At 38.7% G+C, this 19935-nt stretch overlaps 1 protein-coding gene across 15 annotated transcripts in view; it reads right to left on the bottom strand.

Annotated features, from left to right (window-relative positions):
• The window catches only part of KIAA1841 (KIAA1841 ortholog), a 50500-nt gene extending 34256 nt beyond the window's left edge, over window positions 1-16244 (bottom strand). For 10 of the 15 annotated variants that reach the window (XR_004300305.1, XR_004300304.1, XR_004300306.1 and 7 more), the window contains exons 1-5: window positions 15654-15782; window positions 11302-11460; window positions 4197-4383; window positions 3300-3393; window positions 1148-1386 (exon numbers count right to left, since the gene is read on the bottom strand). Coding sequence is in view for 12 of the 15 variants with exons in the window: in XM_032410914.1 (XP_032266805.1) it covers window positions 1148-1386; window positions 3300-3393; window positions 4197-4383; window positions 11302-11451 (670 nt within the window). In the remaining 3 variants the exon portion in view is untranslated. Of the gene's footprint in view, window positions 1-1147; window positions 1387-3299; window positions 3394-3470; window positions 3552-4196; window positions 4384-11301; window positions 11461-15189; window positions 15617-15653; window positions 15783-16146 lie in introns of those variants that run through there. The other 5 variants (XM_032410911.1, XM_032410910.1, XM_032410912.1 and 2 more) reach the window with 5 other exon arrangements.
• Between the last annotated feature and the right edge of the window lie 3691 nt (window positions 16245-19935).

The raw sequence follows: 19935 nt of genomic DNA on the forward strand, positions 1-19935 counted from the left end.
TTAGTATTACCACCAGTCTCATCAGAAAAGTCTTTAAATAGGGGCGCCTGGGTGGTTCAGTCAGTTAAGCGTCTGCCTTCGGCTCAGGTCATGATCCCAGGGTCCTGGGATTGAGCCCCGCATCGGGCTCCCTGCCCCATGGGAAGCCTGCTTCTCCCTCTCCCACTCCCCCTGCTTGTGTTCCCTCTCTCACTGTGTCTCTCTCTGTCAAATAAATAAATAAAATCTTAAAAAAAAAAAGAAAGAAAAGTCTTTAAATATGGAGAAGCTGTCAAGCACATGGAAGCAGATAAAGTTTTCCACACTCCAATTCTCACTTGAAACCCTGAATTTTATTATTGACAATGGATACTGTCAGTTGTTTCCCTTTAGTTGATCAACTCCCTTAATTCATTTTCAAGAAAATATTGGCCAAATGCCTAAATCTGAATAACCATAATTTGCCTATCATTCTTTCAAGGAAAAATGGTTTTCTTTTTTAAAAAGCAGCTAGTTTAGTTTGCAACTCAAACAACTGCACAAGTGCTTTTCCTCCAGATGACCATCACACTTCGGTGTGCAGCAGGAGTGCACCTCCCGTTGTCATCACACAGAACATGAAAAAGATGCATACTCAAGGGTCAAGAGTTAATAAAATTAATAATTTTCAGTGTTTCATCAACGACATTCTTAAAGTGAGAGTGAATTTTTTTTTCCTTTTTAACTATGAGTAGGTGGTATTGAGGAACATGGTGACTACTAGTACAGTTTAGTGCCCCTGCTCTGATGTGTGCTAAAGCTCCCAGAGTTTTCTCCTCTATTACTTCTGTACCATCTGAATAAATGTCAACACAGAGAAAAAGACAGAAACAGTTTAGTACTATAATACAAATCATCTTGACCCTGTGAATTCTCTAAAAGATCTCTAGGATTCCAGAGGTCCATGTACCATACAGTGAGAACTGCTGATCTAGAGACCTGTCCACTTGCCATACATTCACTATAATCTACTAAAAAAGGATGAGGTATCAGTTTCCTGAAAGGTGGTTACTAATCTGAGTACAAATACTAATGTCCAAATAATTTTCCACATTGCATGTTTGGCCAGAAGCAACTACCAGGTGACACATAAATTTTACTACAAAATAAGCAATAGATTGTTTTTTACCTAAAGTGGGCATCTCACAATCTTTATTCTCCTTAGTGTTCCTTTTAACATATTTTATCAACCAGTTGAAAATGTGAACGTCACAATGAACTGAAATGTCCACCTCTTCCCAGCGCTGGGCATCCATAGATAAATATTCAGCAAAGTACTTCATTTCTGATATCAAAAGATCTCGTGGGCAAATAAAATCTTCTTTCAAGTTTTTTGCTTCATCACATACATGGATCACCATGTTTGGCCTTCATAAAAAACGTTACACAGAAATGAAATTATTAGAGTTCTAGAAGAGGAGCTAAGAATACTGACATTTATTGGAAGTACGAGAACAAGACATTTTTGGAAGTTTTGACCATAAATCAATTTTATAGGGTTTGACATTCAGAATTTTTCATTTAAGTGTCTTGCTAATCTGATCTATATCTTAGATTTTGACTAATTTTAGTTAAGCTATTGACCTTAAGATTATTAAGCCTAATAACTTTAGAGCTTAGAAAAACAAAAATATTTTTATTATAGGACTCTAATTTACACGGTTTAAAGTTTATTTTTCCAGTTATAAGTTAACAAAATTTTTAAAAATACCAATTCACAAAGAAAAATTAAATAATACATTCTAATTCTGATGAAGAACATAAAATGGCACTTTTATATGGTTATGGGTATGATGAGTAAAGATTAAATACTAAAATTTTCTTACTTTTAATAAATAGGAAAAACAGTTAAAATCATTCATTGAAGAATCAAAAAACTAGCATGGCTACTTAGTTATTTTTAACAGCAAGAAAGTTTGTTTCTAGGCATTCATCAAATATAAATTAGTAAATGTAGTTAAAGGATTCTTAAGACTACAACGTGCTTATTAGCATATTTAAAAAATAATTTAAGAATAAGTTTAGATAATCCATCAGAACGACTGCTTCAAAATTATATACTCCTTGAATTTACTTTCCCTTGAAAATTATATCACCTCAAAAAGCAGTATCAGTGGGATCCACAACTACCCTCACATCATTACAAAAGAGAATAAATAGAATATGAATTTAATGTGTTCAAAGGAACTCCATAACTTTCTAATAAAATTACAATTGAAACAAAACTGGGCTACCAGAAAAAGGATTATTAACCAACATTCTTGTCAAAGTCAAAGGAATTTAAATAACTTCGCAAATTGTTCTTCCAAAGAAATTACGGTCAAAATATAAACAGGTAATGGCTGGTATAATGAAGCATAATGTTTCTGTGGCTTTTGAAATACTAGATAATTCCAGTAAAAAATTATCTGATAAATTTTTGTGCTACACAAACAAAACTATCAGTTAAAAATCTATGTGAATAAATTAAAAATCACTGAACTATACACTTCAAAAGGGTGAATTTTTCTTACTGTGGTAAAATACACATAACATAAAATCTGTCATATTAGCCCTTGTAAATGTACAGTTCAATGGCATTAAGTACACGTTGTACAATCATCACCACCATCCATCTCCAGAACTTTTTTCAAAAGGGTAAATTTTATGGTATATGAATTATATATGAATAAAACTGTTAGAAAAGAAACTATGAGAACTGAAAATACAGAAAAGAACTTTCAGATATGAAAATATTCTATATCTTCATTTGAGTGATGCTTACATGGTGTACCCATTTGTTAAAACTCATCAAGGTGAATACTTAAAATATGTCTAATCTACTGTATGTAAAATATACAAAACAATCAAAACTTGCAATATACTGAAAGGTGTATTCTAATTCTTAAATGTTTCTATAATGAGACTGTTTCCAAAATACACATCTAGTTTCATAAAATTGGAGAACTAATGGAAGGGATTTTTCTTTGGGTTTTAAAATTTGCTTTTCAAAGTTTTATATTAGTAGAGGTTATTCCTAAAATTTACAAATATGAAAATGAATTTTTTTTAAATGGAAAACTGTAACCCAATTTAATTATAAAATGAATAAGCCATATGTTTAGCCATCAAGCAACTGTTATAGTTCAATGAACTACCCTTTATTCCAACAATTTGAACAATTGTGTAATGTGAAATTCCTAAATTATGGTAACTGATATATACAATCACCAATCATATATTTTATAACTTAAAGTTGATATTCATATTAAATCTTATCTAGCAAAGAACCAGCCTCCTACCCTTCAGATTCTTCAGTCTTTTCTCCACCATTACGAGTAGTACAATTTTCACTTTCTGAAGAACAATTCCTTGTGGAAGCTATACTATGTCTTCCTTAAATACAGAAACAAACACATACAAAAACAAAGGGGGAGGTTAGCGTTTCTAGCTGAGAACGGGTTTTTACTTACTGAATGGTTATACTGTAAATGCATGGTTTCCAAGGCTAGTTAAAGATGGTACTCTGTTAGGTGCCATTTCCCTTAATATTTCTAAACGTATATGGAAGAAACAGTAGAAAAAAAGGATCACACATTGCTAACATTACACTGAATATTTAAAAAATGATGTGGTGTGAATAGACAGGGGTCAAGTGTTCAAAAGCCAACAATATAGTTCTCTCTTTCTGAAGTAAATTTTTATGTCAGTATTCTGACTGCTGCTGCTGAGATTTAAATCATTCACTACACTCAGGATTTCTACAATCAGTTATTATTTCCAGCTGCAGAAAACATCTTTTCTATCCTGCCACTGCGTCATTTGAAGCTAATGTTGACTACATAAAAGGTAGATAATATGAGGAACAAGCAACATTTTCTCAGTAAAAAAAAATTAAGTAGAAATTGTAGGTCAAATCTTTTTAAATTTATGACATAATCAGGCTAACAGACTGGAGCAGTAAATTTTAATATAATAAAAAGCTTTTTTTGGTGATAGTGTTTGACCTGTATATTAACATTAAAACATTTTTCAAATATAGCAAAGACACATTTCTAAAAATCAGGAAGATACAAATCCTAATAGATTTCCTAGCAATGTTTATATTAGCCTTTAAATACATAAAGAAAAGTTGATTGAACTGCATATTTTGCAAATTATCATAAGGACAAGTACTGCATTTTGTTTTCAAGCCTTACTTGCTTTGGAAATTGCATCTTGACCAACTGGAGTCTCCTGAAATTCTCCTTGCATGTCAAGAAGGGAGGATTTGATATACGTGGCTAAAGTTTCCACAGGACTCTCTCCAGCAGCCATTAGAGGACTATACTGGTTGTCAACAGGGGAACTTCCACTGCTCTTCAGTTCATCAAACCTTTTTGCACACTGTAATGACATAAAAAGAAGGAAATGCCGGTCTTCCTTAATTAAAAAATAAGATTATTTTCTTGCCTTCTATTTGATGATATTTTTCTATAATCATTTTTTACAAGTGAATTCTAATCTGCTGGGTAGTACCTAGAAAATTAGCACACATTTCAATATACAAAAGCTTCTGACATTTTTTTCTTTTTTAAAATTCAGGGTAGAACTTTTTCTTTTGAGAGAAAGAGAGTATATGTGCATGTGTGCAAGCAGGGGGTGGGGGTAGTGGTGGGGGGCGGAGATGAGGAGCAGAGGGAGAAGGAGAGAGAGATCTTAAGCAGCCCTGCAAAGCCAGATCTCATGATCCTGAGATCGTTATCTAAACCAAAACCAAGAGTTAGATGCTTAACCAACTGTGCCACCCTGGAGCCCATAGAACTTTTTAAAATATGCTTTAACCCAATGGCATAATATGTTTATGCTGTTATAGGAAAATGAAAAATGCCTTTATCTACCATATTTCCCTGTGGTTTGTATTTATTATCAGTTGACAAAGATAAAAAACATAAATGGTTTTATTGAATCCGTTTTTCCTTCAAAATGAATTTATTTTTTGTAACAGTAAAGTGATAGGTAGGCTTTTAAAACACAGGTTCCTTTGATATATTTTAAGTAAAGTGTATAGCTATATTGGAAAATGAGTGTAGATTTATCTAACAAGCTTTACAGCAATTTCTAATATTTAAAAAATGAAAATTATGAATTTTTAAATATGTGATTGCTTAAACAAAGAAGCAAGTGAACTATAAATAATTTAAATCATATTGTTAAATGTTCTTTGTGTTTGGGACGCCTGGGTGGCTCAGTAAGTTAAGCTTCTGCCTTCAGCTCAGGTCATGATCCCAGGGTCCTGGGATCGAGTCCCACATCAGCCTCCTCACTTAGCAGGGAGCCTGCTTCTCCCTCTGCCTGCGCTCCCCCTGCTTGTGCTCTCTCTCTCTGACAAACAAATAAATAAAATCTTTTAAAAAAATGTTCTTTGTGGGGGCACCTGGGTGGCTCAGTCATTAAGCGTCTGCCTTCAGCTCAGGTCATGATCCCAGGGTCCTAGGATCGAGCCCCACATCGGGCTCCCTGCTCAGAGGGAAGTCTGCTTCTCCCTCTCCCACTCCCCCTGCTTGTGTTCCCTCTCTAGCTGTCTCTCTCTGTCAAATAAATAAATAAAATCTTTTTAAAAAAATGTCCTTTGTGTTTAAACAAAAATTACATGATATCTATATGTAAAAGAATGAGGCTGGACCCTTTACCTAAAACACATAGAAAAATTAGCTCAAAATAGATCGAAGACTAAATATAAGAGCTAACACTATAAAACTCTTAGGAGAAAACAACCTTGGATTAGGTGATAGTTTCTTAGCTATGACATTAAAAGCACAAGCAACAAAGAAAAATTAGATAAACCAGACCTCCTCAAAATTTACAACTCTGTGCTTCAAAGGACACCATCAAGAAAATGAAAAGACAACACACACAATAGGAGAAAATATTTGCAAGTCATATATCTGACAAAGGATTTGCATCTAGAATATATTAAGAACTCTTATTACTCAATAATAAAAAGACAAGGGGTGCCTGGCTGGCTCAGTTGGTGGAGCATGTGACTCCTGATCTCAGGGTTGTGAGTTCAAGCCCCATGGTTGGGTGTAGAGATTATCTAAAAATAAAATGTTAAAAAAGTTTTGGAAAAAAAAAGCCAACCCAATTTAAAAATGGGTAAAGGATCTAAATAGACATTCCTCCAGAGAAGATCTATAAATGGCCAATAAGCACATGCCAAGATACTGAACATCATTAGCCATCAGGAAAACGTAAATCAAAATCATAATGAATTACTACTTCATACCCATCAGGGAGGCTATAATCAAAAACACAGATAATAAAAGTGTTGACAAGGATGTGAAGAAACTGGAACCGTCTGAGATTTCTGGTGGGAATGTAAAAATAGTCTCTTTGGAAAAATTAGATACATTATTTCAGCTAAGTTAAACACATGAAAACTCTTCATCTGTCCTTTTTCCACTTTCAAAATACCAACACATCATTGTCAAAATGGAAAAAAATGATAATCCAGGAGATTGAGAGAACATTCAAAAAGCTTAAAAAAACACACACAAAATTTTTGTCTACCAGATATTAAAGCAATATTGAAAATAACTGAACACAGAACTATCAACAGGATTAGATAAAGAGATCAACAGATCAGAACAGTAAATGTAGAAAGATTTGAATTTCAAACCAGTAATAAAGAATGAAATTATTTTCCAAACTATGGAAAGAGCCCAAATGTCCATCAACTGATGAATGGATAAAGATGTGGTGTATACACACACACACACACACACACACACACAATGGAATATTACTCAGCCATAAAAAGAATGAAATCTTGCTATCTGCAACAATGTGCATGGAGCTAGATAGTATTGTGCTAAGCGAAATAAATCAGTCAAAGATAAATAGCTTATTATTTCACTCATATGTGGAATTTAAGAAACAAACCAGATGGGGGCGCCTGGGTGGCTCAGTCAGTTAAGCATTCAACTCTTGATTTTGGCTCAGGTCATGATCTCACGGTTGTGGGATCGAGCAGCCCCTGCTCAGTGGGGTGTCTGCTTTTCTCCCTCTTCCTCTCCCTCTGTTCCTCCCCACTCTCTGCTCCTTGCAAGCGCTCCCTCTCTAAAATAAATAATAAATCTTAAAAAAAAAAAAAAGGAAACAAAACAGATGAACATATGGGAGGGATCAAAAAAGAAGAGAGGAAAACAAACCATAAGAGACTCTTAAAAAGATACAGAAAAAAATGAGGGTTGATGTAGGGAAGGGATGGGGGGATGGGTTAAATGGGTGATGGGTATTAAGGATGGCACTTGTTATGATGAGCACTGGGTGTTGTATGTAAGTGATGAATCACTGAATTCTACTCCTGAAACCAATATTGCACTATGTTAACTAACTAGAATTTGAACAAAAAATTTGAAAAGAAAAAAAAGAATGAAATATTCAATAAATGTTGAGACAATTAACTAGTCATTAGGAAAAAAGTTAAAACTAAAATAAACTCCAGGTGGAGTTAAGATTTAAATGTAGAAAATAAAAGCAGTCAGGAAAATGTAGGTGACTACATATTATACATAGCCTTCAGGTAAGAAGGATTTTCTAAACAGGATAAAAAAGGCAGATTTCAAAATAAAAGATTCATAGATTTTACATTAAACATTTTAAACTTTTAAACATCTGTATATAAGAGACTATCATTAATAACTTAATAGGCTGAAAAAACTGATAAAAGCTAGATCAAGGGTTAATATATTTAATATATGGAAAACCATTATTTAAAACTAGTAACAAAACATTGGGTTACCTGGGTGGCTCATTCAGTTAACTGTCTACCTTTTGGCTCAGGTCATGATCCCTGACTTCAGGGATCGAGCCCCATGTTGGGCTCCCTGCTCAGCCAAGAGTCAGCTTCTCCCTCTGCCCCTCCCCCCTGCTCATGCTCTCTCTCTCTCTCTCTCTCTCGCTCTGCTCTATCTCAAATAAATCAATAAAATCTTTTAAAAAAACTAGTAACAAAACAAATTCACAAATAGAAAAAGGACATGGTACAATAAAATATAAAATGTTCAACCTCTTTAGGATTTAAAGTAAATTAAAACTGCAATGAGATAACACGTATTAAAAATATATATAAATGAGACTTTTGAAAAGACACACACACACACAAATAATATGTGATATAAAAAGTACAGGGATCAAGACTGAGCCATGTTGACTGGAATATAACACTGATGGCCCTTCTGGTTGGCAATATGTAACAAAAGCCTTAAAAATGCATTATCCCCTAAGGAAAGAAGAATAAGTTTGGTTTCTTTTTAGAAGAATAAGATATTTTAACAGTGGTATTTGTAGCAGCCAAAAGTTGGAAATAATAGCTTACATATCCAACAAAAGGGACTGGCTTAATAAATTATGATATAGCTCATAGCTCAAATGTTGCAGGTCTATTAACTGACACATAAAGATGTCTATAATATGTTAAGTGAAAAAGTAAGCAGCAAAACAGTACATTTGCTGTATGTCCATCTTAACAATTCTTGTATGTATAGAAAAGTATCTGGGGGCGCCTGGAAGGCTCAGTTGGTTAAGCCAAAGTGGCTCAGTCGGTTAAGCGTCTGCCTTCAGCTTAGGTCATGATCCTGGGGTCCTGGGATCGAGTCCCACATGGGGCTCCTTACTCAGCAGGGAGCCTGCTTCTCCCTCTGCCTGCAGCTCCCCCTGCTTGTGCTCCCTCTCTCTGACAAATAAATAAATAAAATCTTAAAAAAAAAAAAAAGAAAGAAAAGAAAAGTATCTGGAAGGATATATACAAGGTGTTAACAACTTACTTTAGATCGGGTCAGGCTTATTCTAATTTTTCCTTATTTCCTTTGTGTGTGTGTGTTCTTTAAGGACATGTTTTGTTTAGTAATAAAAAATTATTTAGGGGTGCCTGGGTGGCTCAGTCGGTTAAGCATCTGACTCTTGATTTCAGCTCAGGTCAAGATCTCAGGGTCGTGAGATTGAGGCCTGCACTGCAGTGGCCCACACTGAGCAGGGAGTCTGCTTGAGGCTCTTTCCCTCTGTCCCTTCTTGTGTGCTCATACATGTGCTCTCTCTCTCTCTCAAATAAATAAACTTTAAAGAATTATTTAAAAATTAACACTACTTAAAAATAATCTGATTCACATTTAGTTGTATTTTAGTTAAAAAAATAATTCAACAATTGGGTGAATTTGGACACACAGTGAATATCAGATGATATGACAGAGTTATTGTTAATTTCTTGGGTTAAACCATGGTACTGTGGTTATGAAATAATGTCCTTATTTTAAGGAGATGTATGATGCAGTCTATGGGGTGAAGTGTCATGGTGTCTGACACTTTTAAGTATCACAAAAAAAAATTTCATAAAGAAATGAAGCAAATAGGGCATCTATATAAGGATATAGGGGTGGTAGTACTATTCTTTCAACTTTTCTAGATGTTTGAAGATATTCACAATAAAAAGTCAGAACAGTAGTTGAATTAACAGGTTTGCCCCATTTTAAAACCTAACAAGTTTCATGCCCTTCAACAGATGAATGGATAAAGAAGATGTGGTCCATATATACAATGGAATATTACTCAGCCATCAGAATGGATGAATACCCAACTTTTGCATCAACATGGATGGGACTGGAGGAGATTATGCTAAGTGAAATAAGTCAACCAGAGAAAGTCAATTACCATATGGTTTCACTTATTTGTGGAACATAAGGAATAGCATAGAGGATATTAGGAGAAGGAAGGGAAAAATGAAGGGGGGAATCAGAGGGGGAGACGAACCATGAGAGACTATGGACTCTGGGAAACAAACTGAGGGTTTTAGAGGGGAGGGGGGTGGGGGGATGGGTTAGCCCAGTGACAAGTATTAAGGAGGGCATGTATTGCATGGAGCACTGAGTGTTATACACAAACAATAAATCATGGAACACTACATCAAAAACTAATGATATACTGTATGGTGACTAACATAACATAATAAAAATAAATTAATTAATTAATTAAAAAAACTTAACAAGTTTCAAAACTTAACCAAAAGGTTTAAAAAAGTATAAATTAGGTAGTGGAAAAAAAAAGGTTCCCTCATCATTTCACAAAGACCTATAACATAAATGAGGGCAAGTAATTTCTTGTGGGTATTGGTTTGCTTGGCTGCAAGAGAAGATGGTGGGGGCGCCTGGGAGGCTCAGTCAGTTTGACTACATTAAAAGACTTAATGAGAGGGATGCTGGGGTGGCTCAGTCGGTTAAGCATCTGCCTTCGGCTCAGGTCATGATCCCAGGGTCCTGGGATCGAGTCCTGCTTCGGGCTCCTTACTCAGCAGAGAGCCTGCTTCTCCCTCTGCCTGCCACTCTCCCTGCTTGTGCTCTCTCTCTCTGACAAATAAATAAAATATTTTAAAAATAAATAAATAAGTAAATAAAAGACGTAATGAGGTTTTCAAATGTTTGTGCCTATGTATTTGCATCACAGTGGATGTGAGTGCTGCACATGCAGCCTGATGCTGTTTTGTATTGGCGAGCTGTCAAAGTTGCGATTTTACAACTTCCAAAAAGTTTTCTAATTAGGGGCGCCTGGGTGGCTCAGTTGTTAAGCATCCGCCTTCAGTTCAGGTCATGATCCCAGAGTCCTGGAATCGAGCCCTGCATCAGACTCCCTGCTCAGCGGGGAGCCTGCTTCTCCTTCTCCCACTCCCCCTGCTTGTGTTCCCTCTCTCGCTCGGTCTCTCTCTGTCAAATAAATAAATAAAATCTTAAAAACAAACAAACATATAATTTGATTTACAAAAACTTTATCTACCCATAATTTTACAGTATCAGTTCCGTTACTTAAAATTAGATATTATTAGGGGCGCCTGGGTGGCTCAGTCATTAAGCGTCTGCCTTTGGCTCAGGTCATGATCCCAGGGTCCTGGGATCGAGCCCTGCATTGGGCTCCCCGCTTGGCAGGAAGCCTGCTTCTCCCTCTCCCACTCCCCCTGCTTGTGTTCCCTCTCTCGCTGTGTCTCTCTCTGTCAAATAAGTAAATAAAATCTTAAAAAAATAATAATAACAATAATAAAATTAGATATTATTAGTGAATTTTCAGTTGTTATATAAACAGTTGAATTTAAACATACCAGATGGATTAATATATAATTTATGTAGTTTGTATCTAGTCAAATCATACCATATGCACATTCAGAATTCATGCGTATGAATATGTAAAACTGAATTTTTTTTCCTTTCTTAGTAGCTGTTTCTTTAAATTGATCATTTTCTGATTTTTCCAGGAGCAATCTGGGGGACAGTTATTTACCTCTTTGGGTGTTAATCCAGGCACAAGCCTTGCCACAGTTTCCCAGTTGATGGTCTGATGGATTCCAATTAATGGATAAAGGATCATGTCCAATACCATTTGGTTGTTATTGTTCAAGAAATTGTTGTTCTCTGAATATCCACGACTCATCTTTTAGAACTAGAAATAAAGACAAATAGATATATTTACATCTGAAATCCAAGTGTTTTTAGAACACTATAAATCAGTTATAATTTATTCCTAAGAATTATATGCTACCTATAAAGGAAAAATAAAACTGACCTAAAATAAATAGAATATGCAGCTCAAATCTCTTCAAATATTATAACATTTGAATATATGGATTGGTGGATGGATAGACACATAGGATGGACAGATGGATAAATTATCTGATAAAAAAGTATAATAAAATATTAATGGTAGAATGTAAGTGGTGGGTATACAGGGGTTCACTACAACATTTTTTTTAACTTTGCTATATGTTCAAAATTTTTCATAATAAAACACTGGGGGGAAAGGTTGAATAAAATATATCTTTTTAAAAAAAATCTCTAAGTGTGCTTGATTTAAACCTTGATTAGCAATTCATGGACAGTAGAGTTTAACTAAAACAAAACAAAACAAAACAAAATACAAAAAAAAACCTGGTTAAAAAGAACTGTAATTTCCTTCTAGTCCTAAGCAATATTTGCTTTATTCTTCTGTGAGTGAATGTCCATGCTACAAACAATGAAGGCTGAGTATATTTAATTTTTACTAATGTAAACAAATGAAACTTAAAAACAAGTTAATCTGACATTATAGGATAACCATAATCATTGTCATTGAGTCATGTGATTATTAGTTATAAATGGTGGGACATTCTATCAACAATTATAATTAGTATTATTTCTATTTGTTTGAAGCAATTTTTTTGGATTGTTCTTTTCTTTTTCCTTGTCTTCAGAAAAAACATGACAATTGACCAATAAGATTTAATCCTTACACATCCAAACACACCCTGCCACTCAAATATGAAAAGCCAAAGCACCTACACACACACACACACACACACACACTCACTCCTGCACAGTGGAAGCTCCTCTTGCTTTGTTACCTGGCTCCCCACCCACTACATCCTCCTCTAGTTCAATCCAGGAGCCCTTGAATAACATATCCAGCTACCAAGGGTGTCCAAGATGTTCAGGCAATAGAATCACCAAGAAAAAAAGGCTCTAGGGGTGCCTGAGTGGCTCAGTTGGTTGGGTCTAACTCTTGATTTCATCTCCGTTCATGATCTCAGTGAGGAGTCTGCTTCTCTCCTTCTCCCTCTGGGCCTATTTCCCCCCACCACCATGCATACTCTCTCTAAAATACATAAATAAGGGGCGCCGGGGTGGCTCAGTCGGTTAAGCATCTGCCCTTGGCTCAGGTCATGATCTTGGGGTCCTGGGATTGAGCCCTGCACGGAGCTTCCTGCTCAGCGGGGAGTCTGCTTCTCCCTCTCCCTCTACCCCCTGCCCACTTATACACACACTCTCTCTTAAATAAATAAATAAAATCTTAAAAAAAAAAAAAAGGCTCTAGATGGCATCCCAAATAGATGTAGTTCTGATATGTGATGAGTCAATAAATATGGCATGGTCCCCATCCTCAAGGAATTTATGGTCTGGTGAGGGATACTAGCAGTCAAACAGATAACTTTAATATCACTTACTGAAAGCCAAAGCAGAGGGGAGCCATGGAGGGTCAGAGGAAGAAGACATAATAGCTGTTACTGTGTACAGTTGGCCATTGAACAGCACAGGTTTGAACTGTGCAAGTCCACTTATACCCAGACTTTTTTTGGTACAGTACTGTAAATGTATTTGATCTTCCTTATGCTTTTCTTAGTAACATTTTCTCTCTAGCTTACTTTATTGTAAGAATACAGTATATAATACATATACAAAATATGTGTTAATAGACTGTTTACGTGGGGCGCCTGGGTGGCTCAGTCGTTAAGCGTCTGCCTTTGGCTCAGGTCATGATCCCAGGGTCCTGGGATCGAGCCCCACATCGGGCTCCCTGCTCCACGGGAAGCCTGCTTCTCCCTCTCCCACTCCCCCTGCTTGTGTTCTCTCTCTCGCTATGTCTGTCTCTGTCAAATAAATAAATACAATCTTTAAAAAAAAAACAAACAGACTGTTTACGTTATCAGTAAGGTTTGTGGTCAAGAGTAGACTATTAGTACTTAAGTTTTTGGGGAGTTGAAAGTTATACAAGTATTTTTGACTGTGGGGGATCAGTACCCTTAACCCTCACATTTTCAAGGGTCAATTTAATTTTAGTTTAATAAAATGCAGTTTAATAATTGTAAAACACTTCCTTGAGCCCAGCTGAAAATAGATTTTACAGGGGCGCCTGGGTGGCTCAGTCGTTGAGCGTCTGCCTTCGGCTCAGGTCGTGATCCCAGGGTCCTGGGATCGAGCCCCGCGAAGGGCTCCCTGCTCCGTGGGAAGCCTGCTTCTCCCTCTCCCACTCCCCCTGCTTGTGTTCCCTCTCTCACTGTGTCTCTGTCAAATAAATAAATAAAATCTTAAAAATAAATAAATACATACATACATACATACAAACAAAAACTAACTGAAAAATATTTAAAAACCCATCTTGGGGCACCCAGGACTGTGTCCCACAGCTTTACTCGGTTCTGGTGCCCTCCGATTGGAGGTGGCTCAGGGCTTGGTCCCACTGAGCCGGAAAAAAAAAAAGAAAAGAAAAGAAAGAAAATAGATTTTACAGAGGTTTATTGTTCTCCACTTATATGCCCAGCACATCATCACTTTTCATACCACACAATTTGAGATGTATGTTAGGAATAGGGTATTTTATTACAATTTGTTTGGACCTCAGTAGAAAACAGTCTAAAAAACAGGCAAGGGTGCTGTTTTTTTCCTTCAATTCCAAAAAGATTCATTTAAAATTTCTAAAATATTTCTAAAATATTTATTGTGGGGGCACCTGGCTGGCTCAGTTGGTTAGGCGTCTGCCTCCGGCTCAGGTCTTGATCCCGGGATCCTGGGATCATGCCCCCTGGGCTCCCCCAATCAATGGGGAGTCTGCTTCTCCCTCTCCCTCTGCACCCCCCCATGCTATCTCGCTCACTCTCTCAAATAAATAAATAAAACCTTTAAAAATATAAAAAAATAATAAATAAATAAATAAATAAAATATTTATTGTGGCCTGCAACATGCTGGCACCTGCTAGCTAATCAAAAATATTGTTCATATCAAATACTTAAAAATTTGTATGTATATTTCAAATGTGATACTCATTTATAATATACATGATATTCTTATAAATTCCCTTGGAATAGCTGTCAGAGTGCACTCCATTCCGGAAAAAAAGTAGACTTATCAAAAACTGTGGCAGTAAGAAAAAATTTGAAGCTCAAATTACACTACTACTAAATCTAATCCCATTCCTGATAAAAATATTTTTTTTAATGTTAATGTTTAAGGTGAAACGTGTTATTTACCAGAAATAAAAATTCTATTTAATGCACCATGCTTTTTAAGAACACTCCTCATGTGCTACCTCCACCCCATTCCCACAACCTTGTTTACTTACATGTATTAATAAAACCAATCTAATTAATTAAGACCAAAGGGAAGTCCACGACTGGCATGTGACTTTTTTTCTTTTTTCAAATAGAAAAAGGCTTTTGTAGACAGAGTTTTTTCCTTCGGTAGAGGAAAAGGTGCGAAACGAAGGGGCCGGTATGACAGGTCAAAGGCCTTCGGCATAACAGAGGGTGGGAGATTATTAAATAGAGTCATCCTAGGAGAGAAGCCTTGGCCCAGGCTTCCTGACCACAATGAGAATCGAGGCAGTTGGCTTTCACCGTGAAGGAGAAAATAAAATCACACCTGAAGCCCAGGACGAATAGATCAAAGCCCTGCAAATCTTCGGCGCAGAGGCTCACTTCGAGGGGGGTCCTCAGGGTTCCCCAGCCTGTGGTGTCCCCGCCTCCCCCATGGGGCAGAAACTCTCCAGGCGCGGAGCGGGTGGGGAGCGGACAAAGGCGCCGGGCAGCGGGGCGAGGCGGAGGGAAGATGCGGGCAGAGACACCGGGCGCGGCCTGGCGGGCAGACGCCGGGGTTCCCTCGGCTGGTGCGTGGGCGGGACGGGCGGCGGGGACCTGGGGCTGGCAGGGCCTGAGAAGTGCAGGCTGCGCGCAGGGACGTTCGGGGGCGTTTGGGCTGGCGGGACCCCGGCCCGCACCGGCGGGGAAGGAGGCCGCGGCGGGAAGCCGCTGCCTGCCAGCGGTACCGTCCCTTGCCGCACTTCCCGCCCCCCGCCGGCACCCGAGGGCCCTCGGCGTCTCGCTCACCTACCCAGGGCCGCCGTGGCCCTCGCTGCGCCTCCGTCACCTGCAGCGGCCGGCACAGCCAGCGCTCGCGCCATGAAACTCCGGCGACCCGTCCCGCAAGCCCTGCCACTGCGCCCACACACACCGCCCCACCCGCTCGCAGGGTAGCGCCGACCCCCACGCCGCCTCACCAATCACAGGCCAGCGCCGCAGCGGCGGAGCCAATGAGCAACGAGCTCCTGCAGGACTGGGGCGGGTGGCCAGACAAGCAGCTGAGGCTAGCGGCCGCTGCGCCTTGCCTTTGCCTTCCCCTTCCCCCTCTCGCTTTCACTCCCAGGCTTGTCGCATTGCAGCGTCCCCACCCTCCCAGCGTCTTGTCTCTTAGCAACCAGATCCTCCCGGCCGGATCTTGAGTGACCAACTCTGAATCCAGGAAAAATGGACACATGGGAGAGAAAAGAACTCGGATAAAGAATGAATGAAATAGTTGGCGCTGTAGATCACTTTAGTATACCTGTTTAGGTTAGGTAGAATGAGAACGTTGTATCATCTGAGGGACACCAAAAATATCTTGGTTGAGGCGTGGTCCTTATCAGGAAGCATCTCCTGAAAAATGTAAATAGCTCTGGGTTACAAAATCAGTTTTCATTGACATTAATAGGTTCCGCACGTGTGTTATTGTGGTGATTACTATTACTGGGAACCTAGTAAGATATATAAGGTTCAGTCTTGTATGGTAAATACTACGTGCCAATTACTTTTATTTCCACTTGCAATGTATCTGTTCTGAGAACCAAAACTCAATGTTAGAAAGGCCAGTAAAAGGGCACCTGGGTGGCTCAGTTAGGCGTCCGACTCCTGGTTTCTGCTCAGATTGTAATCTCAGGGTCCTGAGATCAAGCCCCTCTGGGGCTCCTTGCTCAGCAGGGAGTCTGCTGGAGATTTTTTCCCTCTCTCTCTGCTCCTTCCCCCGCTCTCTCTCTAAAATAAATCTTTTAAAAAAGAGAAAAGGACAGGGGTGCTTGAGGCACTCGGTTGAGCATCTAACTCTTGATTTTGGCTGAGGTAGTGATCTTAGATTGTGAGGTTGAGTCCTAGGGCTGGCTCCCTGCTAAGTGGGGAGGCTGCTTGAGATTCTCTCCCTCTCCCTTTGCTCCCCCAACTTCCCCCCTCTTGCTTCCTCCCTCTCAAATAAATAAATAAATAAATAAATAAATATCTTTTATTTTTATTAAAGATTTTTTATTTATTTATTTGAGAGAGAGAGAATGAGAGAGAGCAAGCACATGAGAGGGGGGAGGGTCAGAGGGAGAAGCAGACTCCCTGCCGAGCAGGGAGCCCGATGTGGGACTCGATCCAGGGACTCCAGGATCATGACCTGAGCCGAAGGCAGTCGCTTAACCAACTGAGCCACCCAGGCGCCCTAAAAATCTTTTTTTAAAAAGAGAGAAAGTAAAGCCCTATCAAATGAATAATTACTATAATGAGATCTGATGATTAAGTGGCTAACTATATGTCAGGAGTTTTTTCTAATTATATCACCTCCGACTTTCTACAAATCTTTTACTATTTTTGTTCCACGGAGACATTGAAGTTGGGCAAGCTCTGTATTTAGGTAAATTCTTAAAGAGAAGCTACTTGCCCTCTACTTTTCTTTCTTCTAGGGTTGAACTCAGTTGTGATGGTGGTGAGCCAGTTTAAACCATGAGGATTATTAGAAGGACTCATGTGACTGCAGATCAAGAACATAGAAAGAACCTTGGCCCTGAATTACCCTGTGAAGTGAAGCAGCCTAACAGGCCCTAGATTGCTTATCTACCTCTGGACTGTTATATGAGAAAAAAAAGTGTTTATCTTTCTTTAGTTACTGTTTTTTTTTTTTTTTTTTTTGGTCTATTACAGCTTACTGTAGTCCCTAAAAGGGAAAACTTGATCCCTGAAAGTGGTGTGCTACAATAACAAAGATCTAAGCTATGCATGCCATCGGCAGGTATAAGCATATTGCAGGCTAGAAGGCTGGTGACTCCACATGTATTGGGAAGTGTCACTTATGTTAACTTGGAAGGCAGATTATCAAGCTTGTAGCTCTGAGGAAAGGAGTTTAGAAAAGGTCAGAATGTAAGTTTGTGTTGGCTGACAGTCCTTGCTTTTAGCAAGGTTCAATAAAAAGAAGTCAGTTAATAATCAACCAGTTTGCAAGGAGAGCTAGAGAATAGAGCTCTACTACTGGACCCCCCATTCATTTGCTCTTGCTGTTGATCCACATACTATTATGCCATCTCTGAGGGATCAATTCAGGTACTTAATGTTTGAAGCTTTTCTTTATCATTTCTGTCTTTTCTAGAACAATATCCTTTTACAGAATGACAGAGCAAAAGAGAATCCTTGAAAGATGGACTTCTTCAGGGCGCGTGGGTGGCTCAGTTGATTAAGTGACTGCCTTCGGCTCAGGTCATGATTCTGGAGTCCCTGGATCGAGTCCCGCATCGGGCTCCCTGCTCGGCAGGGAGTCTGCTTCTCCCTCTGACCCTCCCCCCTCTCATGTGCTCTCTCTCATTCTCTCTCTCTCAAATAAATAAATAAAATCTTAAAAAAAAAAAATGATGGACTTCTTCAATCTTTTTATTCCAAAGTCAGAGAAAGTTTAAGTGACTTGTCCAAGGTCAAAGAGCCAATTCATTAGGTTCAGTGACCTTTGCCCAAGGAAGAATCTTTGGCATTGTATAGATGTTCCTTCCTGACGCCTTTTTATGCAGAATGGATAATTTTATCTAAGATTTCTATCTACTTCCCCCTGTTCACCAAGTCTAATAACCCTTTTACGTTCATAAGCTTATCTATCCCTCTATCAGTTTTAGTACAGACTAGGTTGCTTTAATAAAGACCCTAAATACATTGGTTTAAACACAGTTAAAGGGGGTGCCTGGGTGGCTCAGTCCTTAAGCATCTGCCTTGGGCTCAGGTCATGATCCCAGGGTCCTAGGATTGAGCCCCGCATTGGGCTCCCTGCTTAGTGGGAAGCCTGCTTCTCACTCCCCCTGCTTGTGTTCCCTCCTCGATATGTCTCTCTCTGTCAAATAAATAAATAAAATCTTTAAAAAAAACCCACCAATTAAAGTTTATTTCTCTCTCAAATTACAGTACAGGTGGGTGTTCCAGAGCCGGCATGGCTGCTTTGCCATTCTTGACACACAACTTCCATTTCTGAGTCTGAAATGGCTGCAGAGGAAATGTGGGACAGTAGTGTAAGGCAGTCAAATTCTCCATGGGGGGTGGGAAGGAGACAGGTTAAGACAACCTCTAAAATTGGTTGGGGCGCCTGGGTGGCTTAGTTGTTAAGCGTCTGCCTTCGGCTCAGGTCATGATCCCGGGGTCCTGGGATCGAGCCCCTCATCGGGCTCCCTCCTCTGCCGGAAGCCTGCTTCTCCCTCTCCCATTCCCCCTGCTTGTGTTCCCTCTCTCGCTGTGTCTGTCAAATAAATAAAAATCTTAAAAAAAAAAAATTTAAAAAAAAGACCACCTCTAAAATTGGTAAGAAATAGCAGGATGAGCACATTATTTAGAAATAAGGTAAAAACAGGGGTGCCTGGGTGGCTCAGTCGGTTAAATGTCTGCCTTCAGCTCAGGTCATGATCTCGGGGTCCTAGGATCGAGCCCCATGTCCAGCTCCCTGCTCAGCAGGGAGTCTGCTTCTCCCTCTCCCTCTGCCCCTCCCCCCCACTTGTGCTCACTCTTTCTTTCTCAAATAAATAAAACAAAAAAAGAAGGTAAAAACAGAGTAGCAAATAAGTTAAATGTGATTGCTTCTGGGATCAGGAGTTGGGAGGGACTACTTTATTCCCCCTCCTTTTTTTAAATTACAATTTGATATTTTAAAACCAAGAAATTTTACTATTTTTATAGTTAAAAATATAAATGAATGGATAGAACATATATAGTAAGGAAAAATAGTAACTTCGAACAAGTTATTTATTCAACTAGCCAAGTTATCAAATATAAAAAATTAACCATAACAATCTAGAATAAAAATTTCAAGTGATATCAACATTGGTGAAGGAAGAGGGGCAGGGGGCCAATAGGGAGAAGTGTTTGGAGGAGAAAGCAGGGAGGATGACAGTGTGCCAACCATCCTGTGTTGTTGTAAGACTCCAATATTGGTAACTTTGAACACTGGTAGAGAAAAATAAACATCATTAGGGGTTAGAAGTAACCACAACAAGAATAAAAACAGAATGTGTAGCTTTCAAACCTCAAGAAGAGGCAGTGTGCCTTCCCGTCCCAGATCTGTCTTTTGTGTCAACAG

Source organism: Phoca vitulina, unplaced genomic scaffold (genome assembly GCF_004348235.1).
Source record: "Phoca vitulina isolate PV1807 unplaced genomic scaffold, GSC_HSeal_1.0 scaffold12, whole genome shotgun sequence".
Lineage (NCBI taxonomy): Eukaryota > Metazoa > Chordata > Mammalia > Carnivora > Phocidae > Phoca > Phoca vitulina.